The 22,933-nt window shown below is 39.9% G+C and overlaps 1 protein-coding gene across 1 annotated transcript in view; it reads left to right on the top strand.

The window, feature by feature from the left end:
* qkia (QKI, KH domain containing, RNA binding a) overlaps nucleotides 1-18,992 on the top strand; it is a 207,344-nt gene extending 188,352 nt beyond the window's left edge. The window contains exon 7 of the mRNA XM_048227271.1: nucleotides 18,872-18,992. Coding sequence (XP_048083228.1) covers nucleotides 18,872-18,894 — 23 coding nt within the window. The 3' untranslated portion in view covers nucleotides 18,895-18,992. The remainder of the gene's footprint in view (nucleotides 1-18,871) is intronic.
* The last annotated feature ends 3,941 nt before the right edge of the window (nucleotides 18,993-22,933 follow it).

The raw sequence follows: 22,933 nt of genomic DNA on the forward strand, positions 1-22,933 counted from the left end.
ACACACGGGAGATTCTTTCTCTAGTCGTAGCTGAGCAGAGTTGGGTGTAACGTGTCATTAATCACGTTACAGTTCCTACAGTGTGCGAGCAAAGATATAATAGTTGTAAAGGGCATGAATAAAAAAGGCAAAAAACTTCCTTTGCCGAACCCAAAATTTAAATAAGAATTTTATCTTAACGAGACAACTCTAAATATCAGAGTGGGATAGGTTGGGATATTGTATAAATTTCACTTCAATTGCAACCACAACATGCCTGATTGCCGTTCAAACGACAACAAAAAATATATAAAAGCACTTTTTGCATTTGAATGTAGCACGAAAAAAAAATGTTTTAAACAGCTGGACAAATGATTTAGCTAATTGATTATAGCCCGTAGGCCTACACCAGCAATTGTTGAACATTTACCTGTACAGGACATTGACAGTAGCCCAGCCTAACAAGCAGATGTTGCAAAAGACGCAATTAATCAGAAATAAATAATGTAATCTGCATCGCTTTATTTAACAAAATGCAAGCAACAAGAGGGTTGAGTTCACTGTGAGGCCAAACCCAAGAGCAGAGCCTATCTGTTAAGGCAGTGGATAGGCTATATGGTAACGAGCTGTGTGCGCCTGGAAAGACGATAGAAGATGCTTTCTGAATAGCAGCGAAGATGGCTCTGGTCATCCCATACCCTCCCCCACCCCCTTCTTTCACAAGCAGTGGGGGAGCGCGGGGCACAAAGTAACACTTTTTGGCTTTGGCTAAATATTTCTAAAATCATTTGAGTTTCACTAGTCACATGTTTTAACAAGCAACACTTATTTTCCATATGGAGAAATAACATATGCAGAGTCTAACCAAGGTCAATCTTGCCAAAAAAAGCCCTCAAACCTGAAAACACATGAGGCAAAAGTGCAAAACATCACAAAACTAACTAAACTAACACGCGCATATTGTGTTCTTGCAATCATTATAGCCTACAGTTGTAACAGCGCAACAGTGGTTTTACTCCCCGTATGTGCTCATTATAAAGAACGTCTAACGTGTCCCTAAAACAGCTATCAATTAATCACCAAACATCTTATAAACAAGTCTTGCCAGGAGCAACACCTTGCAAAAAATGATAACAATAGGCCTATAGGCCTTTTTATGGCTCTGCTCCTGCCTAGATTCGAACTCAGAACTGCCTGAAAGTTGCAGACCTGTTACAGACCTAGAAATACGTGCATTAACCCACTCGACCGTCAGACAACGCTATCTGCTTCGAGTATGCCTATTAGGTAGGACTGTAGCCTACACTGGTTGCTGTGGCACAGTCTTGAGTGACCGAATTCGTTTTCCTTTGTCATATGAATGCTGTCATTTTGTTAACATTACTGTTAAGGAGATGCTGTAGGCAAAGGCTATATTTCAACCTCATTAGTGTTTTTAAAAAAATCAGAACTATTCACGAGGTTTCTGGGCCGCATATTTATGTTCTGTTAGCAAGCGAACTTCTCATGACTGCCGACAAAGTAGCCTACTGCCAGCTGACGAAGCTCTCATTTTAAAACATTACTGAGAGACAGGCACTGTACAATCAAGACATCTTGCCACTGAATCCAAAACTTTGTTTAACATTATGTACAAAGCTATAGGCTACAGTGGACTGGCATGTTGCAGGAGCTGCTAAAAACACACACTGAAAACTCGGAACACAACAGCGGACTACGCTGCCCCCAAGCGGCTGCAGTTGTACTTACATTTCACCCAGCTGCGTGAATCACCTTGATCGTGAATGAAGTGTCAATTTTTAACCGGGACCCACTGTAGCTGGCACACTGTCTAGACAGCCATTGCCTGTAATGCAAAGTGAAGTGTCTGAACTAACCTGTGACATCTCAGCATTTGAAGATGCAGCCCACTCAGCATGGCCCATGTACCGTTCCAAGCTTGAACGGATCAAGTAGGAGACGCATCAAGTAGGAGAAGCATGGACTATGTGGACACTGGTGGCTCGGGGGATGCCAAAACATGTGCGTAGTGTTCCTGTACAAGCCAAAGCTTACCTTCAGTGGAGAAACAGCCTGTCGGTCTCAAAAGGACTGGTGTTGTACGGAGAACATCCCGTACAGCATGAGACATGACATAGGGCCAATCTCAATTCTCTATTTTACCCCTTCCCCTTCCCCCTTCCCCTTAGTTTTGCGCGTGCACGTGAGACGAAGGGCTATCTCAATTCTCATTTCGATCGAGGGGTAGGGATAAGGGCAAGGGTAGATACCCCTTAAAATCAAGTAAGATCGGGAGCTTACCTGCAACCGAGGGGTAAGAGAAATACCCAACATACACCGCTCACACCGGAAAAATAGCACACCGAGAGATTCATTGACATGAAGTGTTGGCATTAATAAGGATTATAAAATTAAAATGGTAATTGTTTTATGTTGCATTCAATCTTGTGACCATATATTGAAGGTCCTGTTCTTCTTCAGGGGGCGTTTTCAAAAATCGCTGTTTTGTGAATGTTAACAGCGCATCAATATTTTTGCGAATGTATCGCATTTTACATATTTCCATGTCTACCCCGCGAATTGGGAGCATACCATGTCACTTTTTTACCGCTCGTCTGATATGAATGCATAGGCCTGCTGCCGACTCCTCGCATAGGCAGGTAGCGATTGCTTCTGATGTCAAGTAACGACCATTTGGATATTATTGTAAAATATCAAAGGAGTTGTGGGATGTTTACATAGCAAACTGCATGTTTATTTTGTCCCCATCCCTGTTTCATTCACCGGACCAAGGTAGGCTGCGAGCGAACATAGGCACGTTCAGCTGTTGTTGAAATAATTCCTGAGCGGTTTTATTCCGAGCTGAAAATGCAATTATAGCCTATTTGACAGACGACAGGTTGCTAGTGACAAAATATTAGCTTTCAGTGTGGTACGATCTCTGTAAATTACGTTAATTCAAGTGTTTCAATCATCCAGCTCTCCCTTATGGTTGGCTAGTGGTATCTCATTTCCAAGGGGAATATTCTTCACCCCTATGTCTTGCCACTCGGTTTCGAGGGACAAGGGCTAGGGTAAGATGAAGGGATAGGGGAAGGGGAAGGGGTAAAACAGAATTGAGATTGGCCCATACTCAACCGTCTGCATGATTGGCATCAGGGCATCACTTGCCTGCAGACCAGACCAACACAGAGGAAGAAGCCTCTGATAACACAGCAGTGTCTGTGAGTACAAAAAACAAAACTATCTAATTGTCATTGATTACTTCTCTCATTATCTGGAAAAAGCCCACCAGACATGACCAGCCAGACCACCTGTGCTCATCTGAAGAACATATTTGCGCGATGGAGGTGTCCTGATGAGTTGTACACAGAAAACAGAGGACAATTTGCAAGCAAAAAAAGAGGTTAATCTCACACTTTTAATGTTATTAGATTAAGACACTAGATGGCACTGTTGTATTACATTTCACAGAGTCGTATACGGAGGCGGTAAGGGGATCCACCAAATTATTTCATCTGAAGCATTGTTTTCCTCTTCCAAAAATTAAAAACGTCCTAGAGGCTACATAAACATGAACGTAGAAACTGAATGTAGAAAAATTGCTTATAATATAGGCTACCCATGCGTCATCATGCAATCAATGTGGGAACATGCATCAAAACACTTGACCTTCATCTGCTCCAGAATGTGCAACTCCAGGGTCAGACCTCTCACTAGGTAGACTATGAGATATTGCATCCATACTCATGCTTAATTCTTTGTTCCTCCTTAATTAAAATGTGTTAAGAAATGAAATGTATAGGACTGGGTTGTGCGCTGGATCCTCTGCACCCTCTGAGAGGTTTAGCTGTGCCTTGCGCCATGACACATGAAAATAAATGTCATAGAATGGTGGTTATTTGATGCTGGACTTTAAACTCTCAAAAGTGTTAATTGTGTGTGTGTCTGAATGTGTATGTGTGTGTGAGCCATCACATCTGGCCTCACATTACCCTGTTCTTGCCAGATTGGGATGTCTCTTTTCAGCCTGCTTTCGGCTCGTTAGCCCTTCACAATTAATCTCTGCACTTTTAATAAAACGGACAGTCAGAAAAGTATTGATCCCAACCAGTGGCAACGTCTTGTCTTGTCTCATCTCAGAGATTTAGCACTCCCAGCAGGGTTCAGCGATAAAAGTCCATGAAGTGGAGAGGAGACGAAAGGAGAGGGGAGGAGGGTGCGACGTTCATGGCTGGGGATGATGTTTGTAAGCCCCATGCTGTGTTTGAAGTGAAAAATTGCACAACTAACCTCTTTAGCAAACGTGTTCACTGCAAACAGAAAAAGTAAATCCCCTGCTCTGCTCTCTCCTTTCTGTCTGATGTTGTTACATTTGTCACATTTAGAGTAGACCCCATCAGTAGAATTAGTGTGATTTCAGGTTTCTTTTAACTCAAAGGCGCAGCTTAAGGCTTATTAAGCTGGCTCATTCCGGCTAAGATGGATACTGGGTGACAGGCATTTTTTCCATCTATCTGTGTCCTCTCTTCTTGGTGTCCTCTTCTTGGAGTCGCACGGTTTTGGATCATCTCTGGGATGAGGTTAAATTAGCCGATGATCTGAAAAGCTAATTTGATGCCACATTAAGACTGTGAAATTGTGGTGAACACACACTTTTTCGCACTTGGACTCAAAATGTCCTATGGGAAGCCCTCATCCTTGTCGCCTGGAGAGAAAACCCACACTGACAGAGCTGAGGCCAGGCTAAAGTTGAGGTGAAGCTCTGTCCACCATGGGCATCCAGGCAGGCTCACACTGCTGCATTTCTTAGCTTTCTGTTGATACAACATGAGAAAAAAAAACATTTGTGTCATGTCCGTGTAAGCAGACTAACCTCAGACATATGAATAAAATATCTGACAGTAAAAAGTCAACTGGGGGGTTTAAAAATTTTGAATGAATGAATGAATGAGCTGAATTAGTTTTATTCAGAATTAGTCTTCGTTCAGAGATGCGTGATTGATCTATGATGGGAGCTGTCTGTCTAGAGTTTGTTTTGTTTAGATCTAGATCTGTCTGAATATGTCTTTTTGGTGCCTTTTGCCATTCTTGTCTCATTTCTCAGGGTAGCTGGTATGGTCTACAGCCTGAGCAGTAGCTTCCTCTGACATGTTGAAGAGCTAGGGAGTTTGTCCGGCAAACTGCTTTAGCCCGCAGCACATGTTGAGACAAACTCTCGTTACACATCCGGGATGATTCCAGGGGGGTTCTTTAAGATTGCTTCAGTTTCTTTGATCCGGCTCAAAGTCAATTCGCACACATCCTAGAGAAGAGGTGAAAAGTCTGTCTTGTCAATCACATGCACCACACTAGCGTGCAGAAACACACTCACGCACACACACAGTGTGTGATCTTCAAAAAACTGAGCACCTCCTGTCTCTCTCTCTTGGCAGTGTCTGTGATTTATTCAGTAGGATTAGGAGTAGAGGATTCAGGAGTACGCTGGGCTATGCCTGTATGGTTGTATTAAAGATAAGCACCTTTTTTGATAGGGCCATATCCAGCTTTAATTACCATAACTGCAGAGATTTAAGCTGATGCACTGCTGTTTGCAAGAACAAACGGGGGAGAAGCCACTGGACTGTAATCCTTAGGCTGAGAGAAGAGAGGACAGAAGGGGTGCCTCTGAACCAGCCATGTCTCTCAGGGGACCAGCATCTTCAAAAGCTTGTCTGAGCTTCTCCACCTGTGCACCACTCAAATTCAGTTGACCAGCAGGGGAAGCTTCATGTGTGTGTGCTCCTGAAGTGCCCCCCTCGTTGTTGTTGCCTTTCTCACTGTTTGGCTTGTATATATTGTGCGTTGCAGAGATGTGTAATATGCCGTGTTTGCAAACCCTTTTTAAAGCAATTGAGACTAATCAATATACAGTAATTGTAATCTCCCAAAACTATCATTATTACTCATATATTACATATGTTATTATGCCATTACTAGTGCAGATTGAGCTACTGACATTTAACAATAAAGAGCTGACATGTACCAGCAAATTCCTCTGGATAAACTCCTCAATTATATTTCATAATTCTCATCAAAGCAGGTCGAACTGCAACATACTAAAAATAAGACATCTGAACTCCACATGAACCAACCTCCTTCAGAAATAAACCGAGAAAGAGGACACAGCCAAGGGGAGGAGGATGAGGAGAGAACTGCACATGCTCTCCTGACTCTACAACTGTTGTAGAACTTGGGATAACTGCTAGGCTTGTAGTGGCCTGGGCTTGTCTGGGGCGCCCTGCATAGTGTGTGTGTGGTGATGGGTGGAGACTAATAAGGATGGCTGGGGATGAGAGCATACATGTGTCTTTGTGTGTGTGTGTGTGTGTACATGAATGTAATGTAATGATTTATGTACATACAGTAAACTAAAAAGCAGCTGTTTGTCTTTGTGCTTTTAATTGCATATGTTTTAATATGTCTCTTTGTTCTTTTTAGTGTTTATAAATGTGTTTTTATTGCTTTGATTGTGAGCAAGATCAAACATTTATCACTATTTTAACACCTCCCCTACTATCAAGAAAATACAGCTGCTAAGCTGAGTCACACTACAAACAGTCAGCTAAGCAAACCAGTTAACACAGCAGCAACTATGAGTTTAAGCAATTGTCCCCAATACCACTGCTAAACATAAAACACTTATATTAGTACTGTTATTACACCCTTGAACCAACCCTCACTTAAATCAAATCCAATAGTGTAGTGTTATTATCAAATAGAATGGCAAGTTTCAAATCCTCTCGGTGGAAGCGAAAACCCTTAAGGGAAAACCTCTTTTTTCGTTGTTTTTAGAGAAAAAAACCTTCATAAGGGAAACTCTTCTACTGTCCTGTTATTACAGCAACACTTGTTTACAACAAGCGAGAGGAGAAACTTTCCTTCAACTACACATATGCTTTTCCCATCCCCATAAATTCATCAAATGAGCAAACAGATCACATCAGAATTCCTGATGGGTGTTTTCAGATAGGGCTAGTCCTATAATATTCTAAGCTTCTACATGAAGATAGGTTACATGCTATAATTACCCTCTTCTCTGAAAACAAAGTAACACCAAACTGTGAATAATACATTCTCATTACACACAGTTTTTAGTCCATTGCTTGTTCCTCGGAGATGGCAGAGTGTAAATGCAATCGCAGATGTATTAGCAAATGTTGGATGCTGCGCTTCAAGTGTGAAGTATGTTACGAATGTTGCAATTCACAAAAAACAAAAGCCCTTGTCTTAGTTCTGCACTCCATCTCATATGCTCTGAGAACATTGGTGGCCTAGCTGTTGGACGGAGTGGAGTCCACACCCAATCCCACTTCATCAATGAAAGAGCTAGTTTTGCTTCCAACCAGCATACTGTATCCTAATTTTCCTCCTTTCTCCAATCCTCTATGAGGAGCATCAGTTCTGGCATCATTGGCATCACTGTCATGTTTCCATTTCCTTGTCATCTGTCCTGGCACTAGTATCTCCTTCCACAAGGGTTGCCATTTGCTTCATTCATCAACAGCAGAGGCATTTGTGATCCATTTCTCCCAGCCACTGTTTTAAGCACTATGGATCTCAAACAAGGAAGAAACAAAGAGAAAACAAGCACAAATACAAGCAAACCTATTCCTACAACTATTCCTATTTGTGCTAGCCATATTTCTAATCCTCCTAATGCCCCCTTAAACTATCTTTCTATCATTATTAGTTTTGCCATAGCTATGTTATGGGAATAAAAGTACTGCAATATACTCCTATGTTGACACACACTTTCTTTGGCTAATATCTGATCCAACATCATCCAGTGGTGCATAGCTACCCAGGAGGTTGCAGCCACCTGTTCTCTTAGTGCTCCAAGCACATAACAGACTGCGTTCATATGGGAAGATTCACCAATATTCCAGATTCCTGGTGGTTGATAAGATTTTGTCAGTCAATCATTTATGTGTTACCTGAGTCTTCTTTGTCGGCCTCACTTGTGAAAAAACAGTTGAATGGCTCATTTCCTGGTGGTTTGGTGGTATGTCATGGACTGGGATCTCTGCCGTTTTCTGTCCATTCCCTGTTTGTTATCAGGGCAGATGTTGCTGGGACAATGTCCCCCCTTCCTCACTGGATTCCTTGCCTGGAAGTCTACAATCAACAGGGGAACAGGAGCATACATGCCAGAAACACTATACCCACCACTGCCAGGATCATTTCTGTCCCCAGGCAGTATACTTGTAGGTTGTTGACTCTTTTCCTGTAGGTCCTTCTGAAAGTCCTTTTCCTGCTTATAAATTGTTCTGTGAATTAATGACAATTATTCCATATAATTTCTAATTTATCCTTGGAGCTGATCCATCGAAGCAATGCATAAGGCATCAAACCAGTTTAAATCTGTTGAGGCACATATTTTAGCAATTCTCCCTTTTAACATGTCATTTGCCCTTATCATCTGAAAACCCCTACAAACCACTACCAAAGTTTCTTATTTTTATCATATCAATGTAATCAATCACTAAGTGTTTTCATGATCCTTCTGGGACCTAATGGTTTAGACAACACTATCACTTTCCTGATATTATGACTATACACATGACATCTGTTAGACTATCATCAATAACTTCCTGTAACTATGAAAATCAAAAAATCCTTCAATAAAAATATTCCTCTTTTCTACTCCCCCCTTGCGCATAGATCCCAAATATGCGCAAAGGAAAGCACCATATCAAGTACTGTATCTGTTGGGAAAGTATCTGGTTAGTGTCATGTAAATGTCACTAACCATTAAAGTTACAGTTATGGTATTCAGCAGACTCTTTTTTTTCCAAAGGGACGTTCAACTAAAACATTAATCAAATAATGACAGTGAAAAATGATAAACAATCTGTAACTCAAGGTAACAAATGCAACAAATCATACAATTTGACATTCTACCAGGGGTTCGCCCCCCTTTGTTACTGTGATTAACAGAATAGAGTTGGTGGACCTCCATTCCTTCCATGAAGACCAACATCTTTCCACCAGCTTTTCTATTTCTGAAATAATAAAACATTTTAATCTTCTGACAATGACTTATGATGATCCTAATTCCATCTATTCTCTTTTTGCATAGAGATTAAACAAATTTCCCTATAAGCATTGTTATTTTACTTATTGTCAATTTGGGATACTACTTTAAGACTGGTTATTATGTAAGCTATATTAATTAGATGTTCTAGGACATACAGTAATCTCATCATTCTTCAACATACCTTACTCCAATTTGCTGCATGTCATAGACTTTTATAATGTTTTATTCTTCAAAAACTAAGCTTACCTCTATTCCTAATTATTCTAACCCTATACTACTTTATCTAGGCTATCTAAACTATTAGTAAATCCTAGTTCTATTTTCTTATTCTATCAATCCTATTTCTCTGCTTTCTTTATTTTATCTATGGCTTTCTTTATCAAATGTTATAGTACAGTACGTACGATCTTTTGGCTTCACATTAGTTACATGTAAAGCAGATATTACATCATTTCAATTTTCTGCAAACTTTATTTTTCCCATTAAAGCTAAATCATTCTATTCCTTAGACTTGTTGAGTGTGAGTGACCACTAGGGAACTTCCATGATCTAGAGGTAATATTGTAATGTGTAACAGTCCCTAGGACATAGTCAAGTTAGTCTTACCTACTTACACCACCACCTATCCTGAAAAATTAATGGAGTGTCATTTGACATTAAAAATAGCAGTGTTATCACTTTGTCACTTAATTTGATTAAAACATTTGCATTTACAATTAATTAAACAGTAGTCACTTCTATTCAAAATAACAATCAAAATATAATAAAGGTAAGAATAAGAGTAAATCATACTTTAAATTTGCTTAACAAAGTATTTACCTACTTACCCTGAGATGTCTTAACTACTGTAGCCAGGGACTACGCCCTCAATTGATTACATGGGCCGGCCCCATAATTTACATCACATGGCGTAAATCACTTCCTCATTTAGCCTAGGCCTTAAATCGCTATATGTAGCAGCATTTGGATGGTGCTGTGTTGCTCGGCTCTTTCGGAATATAATCCCCCCCCGGTCGCTGCAAGGAAGGTAAGCCAGGGTTTATTTTGGTGTCCAGCAGACGCTCGTATTAATGCCCCCTTAATTCACATTTATGCATTCACTCATTAGATTGCAGTTTTTGACGGTGAGCTCCCAGCGAACACTCGGCCACATTCCTCCCTTGTCCTAAGCCCCTCGGTCTGCTGATAAGGTGCGTTTTAATTCTTTGAATTTTGACTAGATTCAGTGTGTGTGTGCTAGTTTTAATATTATATTCTGGGAATGGTTAACATGTGGGTTCTGCACTACGACTGGTCGAATTGGCACTCAGTTTAGCGTGGATGCAAGGTAATACCAGCATGTACTGTCATGGGTTGCATTGCGTATCTGTTGCTGTTCAAATGTAATGCTAATGCTACTCTGTTTGCCTTCAGGAAGAGCTACCTATTGCCATTGCTGTTTTGCCTTGTATTTTATTTATGATTTCTACAATTTGTTTTGTTTACGTGTACTATATCTCGCACACAGACGCGGCTGTCTGGGCTGGCTGATTGTGGGTGATCTGTCTTGTTACGCCTGCATGTCCGTGTGCTTTGAGAGGGGGAAGTTTGTGTCTGCGTCTCGGATCATTTTATTGTTTGTTTTGTTTGTGACCAACTGTGTTCGTCTCGTAGATACAATTAAGCTGCATCAGCATCACCCTTAGTGGCTGTATATCGCCACAGCTGGGGATCGGTCGGGCCCACTGGTGGTTGGGTACTCTTTGCTCCTCCTTATTGGTCACCTGCATGCTTAGTGTGTTTCCTTATAGCGTGTTTGTGTACACTCTTAACTGCGTGTTTGCACCACCCTTTGCTGTGAGTGTGGCTATCAGCGTGTGCGTGTGTGTGACTATTTTTGCACAGGTAAATTGGTGTCTCTTCTGGGTGCTTTCCCTCCCTCCAGTGGCCCACCTGACATACTTTCCGAGCTGGTACAGTATTTCTTGTCCCTTTTTTACACAAGATACATGCATATTTATATTGGACTGTAAACTGTTGTGATTGTGCTTGATTGTAAACTACCTATTTAATGAACTAAATTTAGTGACATCTAATAAAATACATATATATTTTACTAACTATTTCCTTTCCAGCAGTTGATTTGCTTCCAAAAACATTAATAAAACTTTGCATGAACTTGAGAATTGGGTCTCTGCTCTCTCTGTCCATATAAGAACTTGTGTTATAATTGAGTAGGGTACATTTCCCAGTTTCCCTCTGGGTGGCGTAGTCGGGTTCCTTTGCGTGACTTTGGACTCTTATGGGCCCTGGTCACACTACCTTCTCTGTACCTAGTCAGGGCATTGTTGGGTATCAGGTGGGCTCACCCATAATAGTCCCTCAGCATGGTTTCCTCATCAATTCCCTTTGATAGTATTGGTAGACACCTTCTCCTGTAGAATTCTCTAGGCCTCCTTAAAACTATGCTATTTCACAAGGGAAGAGGAAGGCATGCTCGTTGGGCTCATCCTTCAGTGCCTGTGTGTCTCCTCCCTCTCCCTGTCCTGTTTCTTTTGTCCACTTCTTTGACAGTCAACACAAACTGATGATTGTCTTGCTTCAGATGTCCATTCTCACATGATGCCTCCTCTGTAATTTCCTCTCACTCTGCCTTAGTTATTCCCATCTTGTCTGAGTCTCCACCCCCACTGACGTGGAGATTGTGGCTGCCATGGGCTTGACTGTGCCCACTATAATAGGTATCCATAGGCCAGTAGACTGACAGGTTTGGGAACACCTGTGATGGTTGCTCCTACTGCCATAGTGTTGAGGATGGTGCTGCTACTGGTTTCCCCAGACTTGAAGCCTTAGGTCACCATAGGTGCCTGTATTGTCTTTTTGATGCTGCAAGCGCTTCCATTGCACTTCCAAGTTCCCTCTTTTGCTCTCCAGCTTGCCACTGTTGCCTTAACAAAGGCCTCAGAGTCCTTATCTCTTTTCAGTTTGTCGCTCAGCACTGTTGTGCTGAACTTGCTCAGAACTCCGTTAGGACAGGGAGTACTTGGATTGACCCCTGCACATCAGCATGTCCTCACACGGCTGGTAATGAGCCTTTCCCCCCTTATATATAAGAGGCAGCATTACATTTACTGTTTAGCTGGAGGGGATGAGGAAATCATGCTGCAGGCAGATTGTAGTTCTATCATCTACTTTATCTTGCCCTTTTGTAATTTACCATTAACTGTACATTTTATGCCTTATATCTTCCTATAACATCTGCATCTATTATTATTCCTACAGTTATGGTCACTCACTCCCAAGTCATCTCCTTACGTCTGCCTCTTATCTCCTATTGTATTAATCTATCAAGATGTCAAGATGTTTTTGAGCATTTTAAATACCTCTTTCTCCTACTATTTCCACTATGACTGACCTATTCTTCTTATAGCTCTACTATTGTGTCAATTTTCATGTAATCCCTGACCTTTGTAACAGTGCTAAATCCATTCATTCTTGTATAGGCCATACATCTGTATTTCCTCATTCTCTCAACCACTTTTCTGCAACACTTTTTCATTGTACTGTTTACCAACTGATCCCTTTTACTTTAGCCTGGGGTTTCTGTAACACTACTTATTACCTTATAGGTGACTATCAAATTTCCATACTTACTTGGTTGACCATGGCATTCCCTTTACCATTAGTCAGCTTACCCAGTTTCTCTAAACATTACTAGAGTAATTATCTTATATAATTCTATACTTTTGAGGCTCTTACTGTCCATATGCTGCATTCCACAGTGAATGGTCTAATATATTATGCCATTCCTCACTACCAAAACATACTTCCAGTTCATTTTATCACTTAAGCCATTGAAGTAAAATTCCCCAGTTGTCTCCATGTATTTTTTTTTATATCCTTTAGCACTGTAACTTTATCAAAAGTGTAATATTAAAATTTACTAAATTAATTTTATGAAATTAACTTTATCATACATTATCATACCTCAACATTCATTCTTGAATTTCCCCTTTGGGATAAATAAAGCATCTATCCCAACCTCTAGCTATAGGTAAATAAGTATCCTTAAACCTTTCCTTCAGTAGAAATATACTATACTACATATACAGTCTCTAAGTATAAATTTAAGTATAAGTGTAGGCTAGATATACTTAAAACCCTTATGTATACCAAGTATAAATCAATTTACCATTTCTATGATTTTTACACAAAAAGTTTAAGCTATGCATATTCTTAGTTAGAAATAAATAGACCCACAGTACATTTCACAAACTAATTTAGCTAAGGAAGTCACTACTCAGTTCCCTCTGTACTGAGCCCCCATAAAACCCCAACAGCAAATTAACTAACTCCCCATATAACCCTATAACCACTTAATTATAACAGTATTATCTAAATTATAATATAGCAATGCAAATAACAAATGATACTCTAGGGCCAAGCAGCTTAGCACCACTTTCCATCAAATAACCCCTCAGTGCTAACAACAATTGCTGCCTTATACCATATGATTCTTCAAACCATTTGACAGGTAGAAACTAAATATCCCCAGAGATGTTAAATATAAAGTAGGAATCCAAAACGTTTTAAGTCAGTCAGTCAGTCTTTTTCAGTGTTGCCGTTATTTCAAATATTAACCTTTTTTTGATTTATCATATGTCCGTTGATCTTGGCTTATGCAACCAGTGATGTGGACAATACAAAACCCCTTTTCCAACTCTTAACAAACAAGGACTATGTGGGAAGGCTATAACCATAGCCTATAGCCATAAACCTTTTCCACATAGCAGGACAGCTCTATAACCAATGACCTTGCCCAAACCACCTCTTCAGAGCTAAAGTCACCTGTACCTTTAACTGTAAATGTACATGGAAACAATACCTGATCTTATTGTATATTAACACCACAAGGTAGGATGTTACTCATAACACACATACTCATGACGCACATACCACAATACACCAAACATATAACTGTAATATGAGTTATTGATAAATCTTATTGAGTTCCTGTATATGTCTAGAACATTATCCAAAGGAGTCTTAAATTCAATTATTTTTCCCCAATAACACTGTGGTCCTCCATGAACTATAATCCATCACAAAATCTTTCTAAAGCATACCTAAGCTTCAACAATGTTACCATGAACCAAATTAACTTCAATACTGCTATCCAGTGTAGTAATGCCAGTTGCTGACCCAGCTTTAGCCTAATAATGCCAACAGCTATAGCTCTTAGCAACCTAGCCTAGTCATGCTAATAGCTAAGCTATTTAATTTAGACCTATTATTAATACTACTATCATGATTATCATATTCTTAACAATGCTAATTTAACAGTTGAACCTACCACCTACTGATAAGCTAATATACTGTATATCATTAGTAGGCTACCACTAATATAACCTATCAATTGTCAACCTACTACTACTACTACTACTACTACTACTACTACATAATATATCTTAGTCAACACTGGACACAACAACACTTTTCCAACACCTGGAACCGCCATCAGCGTTCACCCCAAATCCTGGATCTTAAAACTCTATATTTAACCATGATGGGCCTACTTATGCATCTGTCAGTTGGTCTACTCATCCACAGCATAGCACAGATGTGATTTTTCCCACTAACTCTCTCTAACTTGTAATAATACTCTTATTATAAACAAGGCTAACTTGAAATGACCTTTTAAGCATAACAGAAACCTAAAGAGACTAGCCTAACCAACCTATACACTATACATTATGGGACTACTACCATAGTGAATTATTTATACACGTAAGCTATATGACTAAAGTATGTAAACACTAATATCATTGCCTTTTATTCAATATCATGAAAGTCTTTTAACATAGAACTGTAGAGTCTTTTAAAGAAAATCAAAAACTAGCAGAACTGTATCTGTTTCTCTCATTATTGCAAATTCAATTCTTTTTAAAAGGTCAAAGTGACTACCCTGACAGCCCCAGTGTCAAGCAATGAAGCTATTCCTCTTTTGCCTTGCCCATCTATTATGGTAATATTATATTCTCAGCAAGCAGCACTCCACTTCTGCAGACAACTGCCCACTGTAATTCAGAACCATTCTGTTCTGGCGTTACCAACCTTTCAAAACCATTTCCCCACTACCACATTCTTATTATCAACCATTTCTAATATTTTGATCATGGAAGACCAAGACATTCAACCCAACACTTTGCAGTATTAAACATTCCCCAAAAATCTTTCAAAGTGAAATATTTCCCAGTTCAACATGCCTTAACCATCTCAGACCTACATCCTTAGTCTCCAGCATACCTTTGCTCTGTTTACACAAGCCCCCACCTTTTCCTATTTCAACCAGCAGCTCCTCTGCCTGGTATCACACACACTCACACACACAGCCTCTTCTACTTAATCACAAGTTATGCAAGTATATGACGTCTTTTACCAATGCTCTGCCATGGACTTCTAATTCTACCAGCAACATATACTAAAAATCAAGTATACTTCCATTCAACACTTCTTTGTATTCTCTTTTAGCTTTACATCCACAACTTTTACACAACATTATTCCAGGCACCAGGTGCCTTACTTGGCCATCCACTCGCTCTATCAGATATCAGCTGTACTCAACTTGTTAGTATATTATTTCCTCCACATGCAGGAAATGAGGTCTTCACATGCAGACCTTTCAGCTTTTCACATGCAAAACTGTTACTTTTATCTCTGTCATTCCTTCTCATGCAGGAATTGAGTTAGTTCTCCTCATGCAGAACTTTAGTTTTCCCCATGCAAAACTTTTTCATTTGGTTATAGCATTCCTTCACATGCAGGAATTTAGTAGTTCTCCACATGCAGAACTTTTGATTTTACACATGCAAAATCATTTCCATTAGTGTACACCCAAATGCTTACCATAATCTGCAGTATTAATCCCTTGGTCTTTGTTTTAGCAAGATTCTTTGACTGGAGGACGTTTTAGACAAGTATTCATAACTCTGTGTACAGCCTGATCAGAGGAGTCTAGCTGCTATTAAGCAAAAGTTGCTCACCTTAGTTTAAGTTGCGCATCAGCCTCTCCCCTGACCAAACCCAGACTCTGAGATGATGCCTAAATATTGTCCTTTCCAACTCCTGGCTGGCTCGCCAATTATGTGGTGTCAAATCCAAATTAAATAATACAACATCAAAAGAAGTCCGCACACTGTGGATGTATACTGCAGATGATTGCTTTAAAGCACTCCGGAGCATTAGTGAAGCAAGCAAGTAAGTGAAAGCTAAGCTAAGCAAAGTGAGCTAACATCCTCTGGCTGTTGTCCAGCCTTTATACCCCTTCAAGTCATCCCAGACAAGACGGTCTATGTTTACAGATAACTGACCAAGTAATTTACTTCACCTTTGCCCTCTCATCCTGTTATTCATACATTCTTTAGGTTTTGCCATTCTTTAGGTTTTGCTTACATTTCCTGGCACCAAACCTTATCTATGCCATTTTCTGCCAGGCCTGCTCTTTCACTTAAACCAGCCTTCCTTTCCCACACTGAACATACTACAGACTTCAGTTTCACAAAATAATGATATTACACAGAATAAAGATACTACATAAAAGATATATAAACTAAAGGATATATTTCAATAAAGCCCACGACACTCACTTCCAAATGACATCAGGCAGTGTGAATCCACTGCCCAGTTTAAACAGGAACTGAAAACCTATCTCTTCAGACTATCCTATCCGGATTATGATGGGGCTAAATTGACTATATATGATAATTTTTCTTCCATTTGTTTTATCTGTGAAGCGACCTTGGGTGTCCTGAAAAGCGTTTTAAATAAAAAATTATTATTATTATTATTATTATTATTATTATTATTATTATTATTATTACTACTTTGCATATCGATGATGTCATCACCACACCTCAGCTGCTCTCGACCTGACACTCATTATAGTATTGCTTAGCAATAGTAGTTTTATTTTAGGGCTGTCAAAATAACATGTTAATTTCTATTAATTAATTACAGAAATAATAACATTATTGCATTTCATAGTGCCATTTGACCCAGCGCAGTCTGGCTATCGTGACTGAAGGAGGCAGACGAGAAAGCACTATTGTGAATGATTTAGCCTATGTTTTAAAAAGCTCGCCCAGACCAATACTTTAGACAGGAGCCTCAATATACTATTTCTGCAGTAAGGATTTTCCATTGCCTACCATAGGAGTTCAAGTTTGAAGTAACATCTTCATGCAAAACAATGCGGAGGTAGGCCTACAAGTTAGCACACCTCTTGATGATAATGCTAGCCGCCAGCCTTGTCAAAGTTAACTTTGCTAACTTTTTGTTGAGTCTACCCCATTATATTCTACCTTACCCTATCTACCCTAACACATTACCTTGATGTTAGGGTAGCCGGTAACACTTTACGGTAAGGGTACAAGCCTGGTATGCCGCTCCAAACAAAACGCATGTCTCACAATAACGTAGAAAAGGTCTGCCTCGAATAAGCCTACCTCAAATAAATTCCTGTGCTTTGCGCAGCCTAGTGACATACTTTTCTGATTTACAGGATAACAAAAGTAGATATTCATAAATCCCTCTGTAAATGTTTCCCCATCTAATATCTGAACACAATGAAAACATCATTTTGAACCTGGCTGTATCCAATGCTCAGGTTTCGTGCCTTAAAATGTATGCAAATTAGCGCATATTTCATTAGATAATGCGTAATTTGCATATGTAAACATTAAATTACAGCAAACTTGTAATAATTTTTTTTTCTCATTAATGTAAGTAATCAACTGGGGAAGTTTCATAATGATATCTGCTTGTTAAAAATGTTACCCTATTCACCTGTAGTGTCTCGCCTTAACAAAATTGAAATTAGATAGGGAAATACTTCTGTTAGGTTCTGTTAGGATTTTCTAGGGGTGCCAATAATTGTGAGATTGAGATTGAATTGAGATTTTCTTTTTTCTCAGAATAAATTTCCTTCCCTTTGTAGCCAGTTCACATTGTTTCCCTGTCTTTTCCCTATGTTTCCCTGTTTTCACTACATGTCCCACACTGGCCTGCTCCCGCTAATTAGGGGGGCGTGGTGATTAGTTAGACACCGGAGTTCATTCGCATTGATTACCGGCCGGACAGTATAAAACAACCCAGGTACGAAGAAGCGTTGTAAGCTCTGCCTGTTTAACCCAGTACCGGATTCAGTCATCAGGTATGTTGCAGTACTCCCGTTTGCTGCCGGATTAATAACATGGTTTAATCAATGTTTGTCTTCACCTGTAGCTTTGCGGTCACCGGCTCTACTCCTGCTGCCCGTGTTTTAGACACCATCCCTTATTCATTCTACAGGAATGCACCTATGTTTGTCTTAATCTCTCGTAGTTTATTTTCTGTTTTGAGTTGTAACATTTTCTATTGTATGCCTGTAGCTGAACGTGGGTGAGTGCTCTCCATACGTACATGCTGTAAAATATTGGCCTATGCTTCCCAATATGTTGCTGGAAAACAGAAATATGTGTGTTTAATTTACAATGGCACATTATGTATTTATTTATTATATCTGCAGCACCAGCTGATTTTAACTCTGCTGCCGAGGATATATTTGGAACTTGTCATTATTTCAATAAATTTGACAATTTTAAGTTTGACCTACCACTTTCTTAGAGCGATGAGGGACAGGTGGGGTTTAAAAATGCCCCCTTGATCTAAGTGGGGAATAAAAGAAAGTTTGAGAACCACTGGCGTAAAATAACTTGATTGTAGGCTTAGCTGTTAGTTTGTTACTCAGTTGAACATATTTATCTAACAGCTGTCCCCCCCTTCTATTTCTGTTAGGTGCCGCTTCACTCTGCTACTGAAGGATTAGGCTGACTGCAACTCCTATGGATGGCAGGAAAACACAGTACACGTGAATTTCTAGATGAAGAGTGAATAAATGCACTTGCTTAACTGATAACAAGTTGTCAATGGTTATTTATGCAAGCTTGTGTAGCCTAAACAAGACATACCTAGGCCTAGCCAAATTTATCCTGGCTGTAGATAAAGCAGGATATGAATTTCCCAATATTTTGCCAGATTAGGCTAATAGTGGTTTACTGAGGTTTAATATTTAAATAGCACTGAAATCACGTTGATCTTTAGTTTGGTTGTAATTTCAACATTGTTTTAATATTCATTTTAGTGGAAATACCTTTGAAATCCCATTGATCTATACTTAGAATTTCAACGTTGCTTTAATATTAATGAAGGGTGCAAAAGTGATTTCAATGATTAAGTCAAATGTCAAGGCCAAACCCACCTTGAGTGTGATATCTCAAGAATGCCTGACGCACAAGGTTTTTTGGTACAAGGGTTTGTATGAACGCAAAGATTAAGTGATTCAATGTTTTTTTTTCTTCAGGAATCTCCCCACCAACATTAACCCTCTAGGCGCCACTGTCGAGTTTACTCGACAAGATGCGGTACTGAATAAAATGGCCGATTTAGTCAAATAGGGTGTCATATTTCGTTCGACATCCACTCCACTAGGTGGCAGACATGTCATACGTCATCCCTGAGTCCGAAAAAGGTCATAGTTTAAACAAAACTTTTGAGCTACAACGCATTGAATCAGTGCGTGCAATACCGGAGCTAGTGTGCGTGTGAGCCACTTAGTCAGAGCGATTTTGTCAACGTTAGCGAGTATTTGCATTAGATTATCGTCTAATGGCATCAAAAAAGTTTACCTGAAATGAAGTGTTGGGTCTTCTATTCGCGGACCCTGATTCTGAAGATGAATATCTGCCTTCAGGGAATGACGGTGATTCGTTTAGTGAGGCTTCAGATGCGTCCCTGCCTTCAATGATGCAGCTGGACAAAGTGAACGTTGAATCGTTGAACGTTGAATCGTTTGCCCAATGTCACTGGTGGGAATAATGTTTCACGGGTTCGGAGTGTTCATCGGGAAGTTAGCAGGGTGTTAGTGGTGTGGCGAACAAGGCTGGAGGTAGCCTAATAGCGCTAGCTTCTGTCTTTTGCCTCTCCACAATCGCGGCGACAGTAACGTGGTGGAGCCTTTGTCTAATGCGACTGGGTATGTTAGACGAGGTCGAAGTGCTCATAGGAGAGTTAGGGGGAAACGTAGTGGCAGCGTGGGGAGTCGCAATGAGAATGACAGTAGGCCTAGTCCGAGCTGCGCAAATTCTCTCCACTTTCGGGCGCTGTCATGAGGCAGATCTGGCCATGCTACTCGCATGGTGGAGGTGGTGACACGCTCTCTCCCTCTCCCACACACACATTAGGTCATGCATAGTCTATCACAAGATGATGGGAATGCCGGCCCTGTATGGATAGGGATAGGGAGTCATTATCTCTACAGCAAAAAAAAATGTCAGCCATTTATTAGTAATGATTTACACTGTTGATTTGCTATCTATTTCCCTGATCATTTAGGACATACACTATGTGTTCCTTTTTGTGTGTTCATGTCCTTGTGATGTGTGTGTCTTTGTCAGCTAAGAAAAAAACATCAACAAAAAAGAAAAAAAATACTAACATTGTCTCTTGTCTTGTCTCGTCATCTCACTCCTGATCTGTGCCTTGCCTTGGCAAATGAGCTTTTGAACTAAACAGGTCTTGTCTACTTGTGTTTGTGTGTCATCTGAATAATCTATATGTGCCCCATACATGGAATCAGAGTGCCTACTGTATGTAGTAAATGGAAAATCTCTACAGCAAAAGGCCAGTCTACCGCTACATGCATTTGGTTTGTTTCGGCCATTTATTAGTAATGATTTACACAGTTTGTTCACTACTTACTATTTACCTGAGCATTCAGTATTGTGCAATATAGCATACAGAAGGTGAGGGACATTTTGGGGGAAAGAAGTGGTGCATTTTATCATTCAAACATCGACTTTTCATGAAAATTCTATAATCCAAGATGGCCGCCACCATATGACGTCATAATATGCAAATTAGATATAAACATTTAATCTCTACATACACTTTGGGTCATCCTTAATATTTCTCTAATTTACAGAAAGTCTCTATCTCTTATCACTTTTAAGATATAGCCTTTTGAAATGAAGATGTCAAAATTGATCGTTTCGGAAAAAAACCTCTGGCGCCTAAAGGGTTAACCCAGCAGCTTTCCATCCACTATTGTAATTACTCTGGCATTACATTTCTAGTTATTATAACCTTTTCTTTTTACCTTTTCAAGAGTGAATGCGACTCTAACCACGTTCAACCATGTTGAAATAACCGTTCTGAAGGCCTGGAGTGGGGCAAGAGAGTTATTATTTCAGATTTTTAAAAAAAGTTCATACTTTTTGAGAAATAGGGAATTACAAATGTTAAAAAGCTAATTTTTCTCCCATAGACTTGAATGGCTGTGATGTCATAATGGCCTAAAGCCAGCTGCGCTCGTTAAGCTCCCAGAGTAGTTCCCGGGCTAATCAGAACACTGGCACAAGTGTCACCTGTGAATCCAACTGTCTCAGCTTCTAATGCATACAATCTGGCGCTCCCTAAAACTACACATCCTGTTTAAGTGTTTCCCGTGTGTCAAAAAAAAAAGTCAGCCATATCTCATGCTTTGCGCATTATATTTCCAGAACGGAGTTGATGTTGGAGGTCAAAGGTCAAAGGTCAAGTCCATGAATACTCTAAGCGCGATATCTCAAGAATGCCTTGACATACATGCCTGAAATTTGGTATGAGCATTTGTATGGACTCAAAGATGAAGTGAATTGATGTTGGAGGTCAAAGGTCAAATGTCAAGGTCAAAAACACCTTGAGTGTTATATCTCAAGGACGCCTTGACACACAAGGACTTTTGGTATGAGGGTTTGGATGAACTCAAAGATTAAGTGATTCAATGTTTTTTTTTTCCCAGCAATCTCCCCACCAACATTAAGCCAGCAGCTTTCCATCCACTATTGTAATTCCTCTGGCAATACATTTCTAGTTTATTTTAGTGTAGCCTGTTTTGTGCCGTTTTTGAGCACGGTCCGCGTCTGTTTTGTTTCTTTTTGTGGGCATTAACTTAGTGTCTACGTCTGCTTGTTTGTATAACTTTTTGTTTCTGTGTCTGCCTGTGTTCTTTGGGTTTGGCGTTCATTTGTCAGCCTGCATGTTGCTTGCCGCATTAGTAGCCTGACGTTGAATGGGGCATAAGTGGCATATGCTTCATTCTTATAACTGCTTATGGTGCTTGTCTGGTGCTGGCTGTCATTTGTGTGTGTTTGTATTTCTTTTGTCCTGGTGTGCCTGCATAATCTACTGTAACGTCTGCATAGGCCTACTGTATTTTTGCTCCCTTGTGGTGCTATTTTATTTGTTTGTTTGGCAGATGTGGGGCCCTCTTTGCAAGTACACCTCGCTGCAGCCTGCGGGAAGGCGAGGCTTGACATCAAGCCCCGCCCACATCCAACTCAGCCATGTTTTCTTTGCCTACGTCACTCCCCATACGCTTTGGCTTTACTACCGACAGCCCGGTAGCGAATTATATAGTATATTGTTTCATATTAGATGATAGAAACTGATGATGTAGGCTAAACACAAATGACATTTCATGCAACAACAGTGATTTTTTCATATAGGCCTAGGCTAGTTACTGTAATTGGGATTGTGTACTTTTTCGTTTGATTTCCGGTTTTGAAACAATAGCCTATGCACATTCAAAATTTTTTTTTTTTTAAATGTCATTTTAAATATTGATGACAATGTGTTCAAACGGAATATTTCATTTAATTTAGCCCTCAAAAGTAGAATGGTGTGTTGCTTCATTATCATGGACTATCAGTTTAACAGCAAAAATTCTCCATTACAACCAAATGTAGCCTATAGGGCGATTTTGCTACAACAGGTGAAACAGAATGGTTATGGTTATGGATTTAGCAGACGCCTTTGTCC

This window comes from Alosa alosa, chromosome 19 (genome assembly GCF_017589495.1).
Source record: "Alosa alosa isolate M-15738 ecotype Scorff River chromosome 19, AALO_Geno_1.1, whole genome shotgun sequence".
Lineage (NCBI taxonomy): Eukaryota > Metazoa > Chordata > Actinopteri > Clupeiformes > Clupeidae > Alosa > Alosa alosa.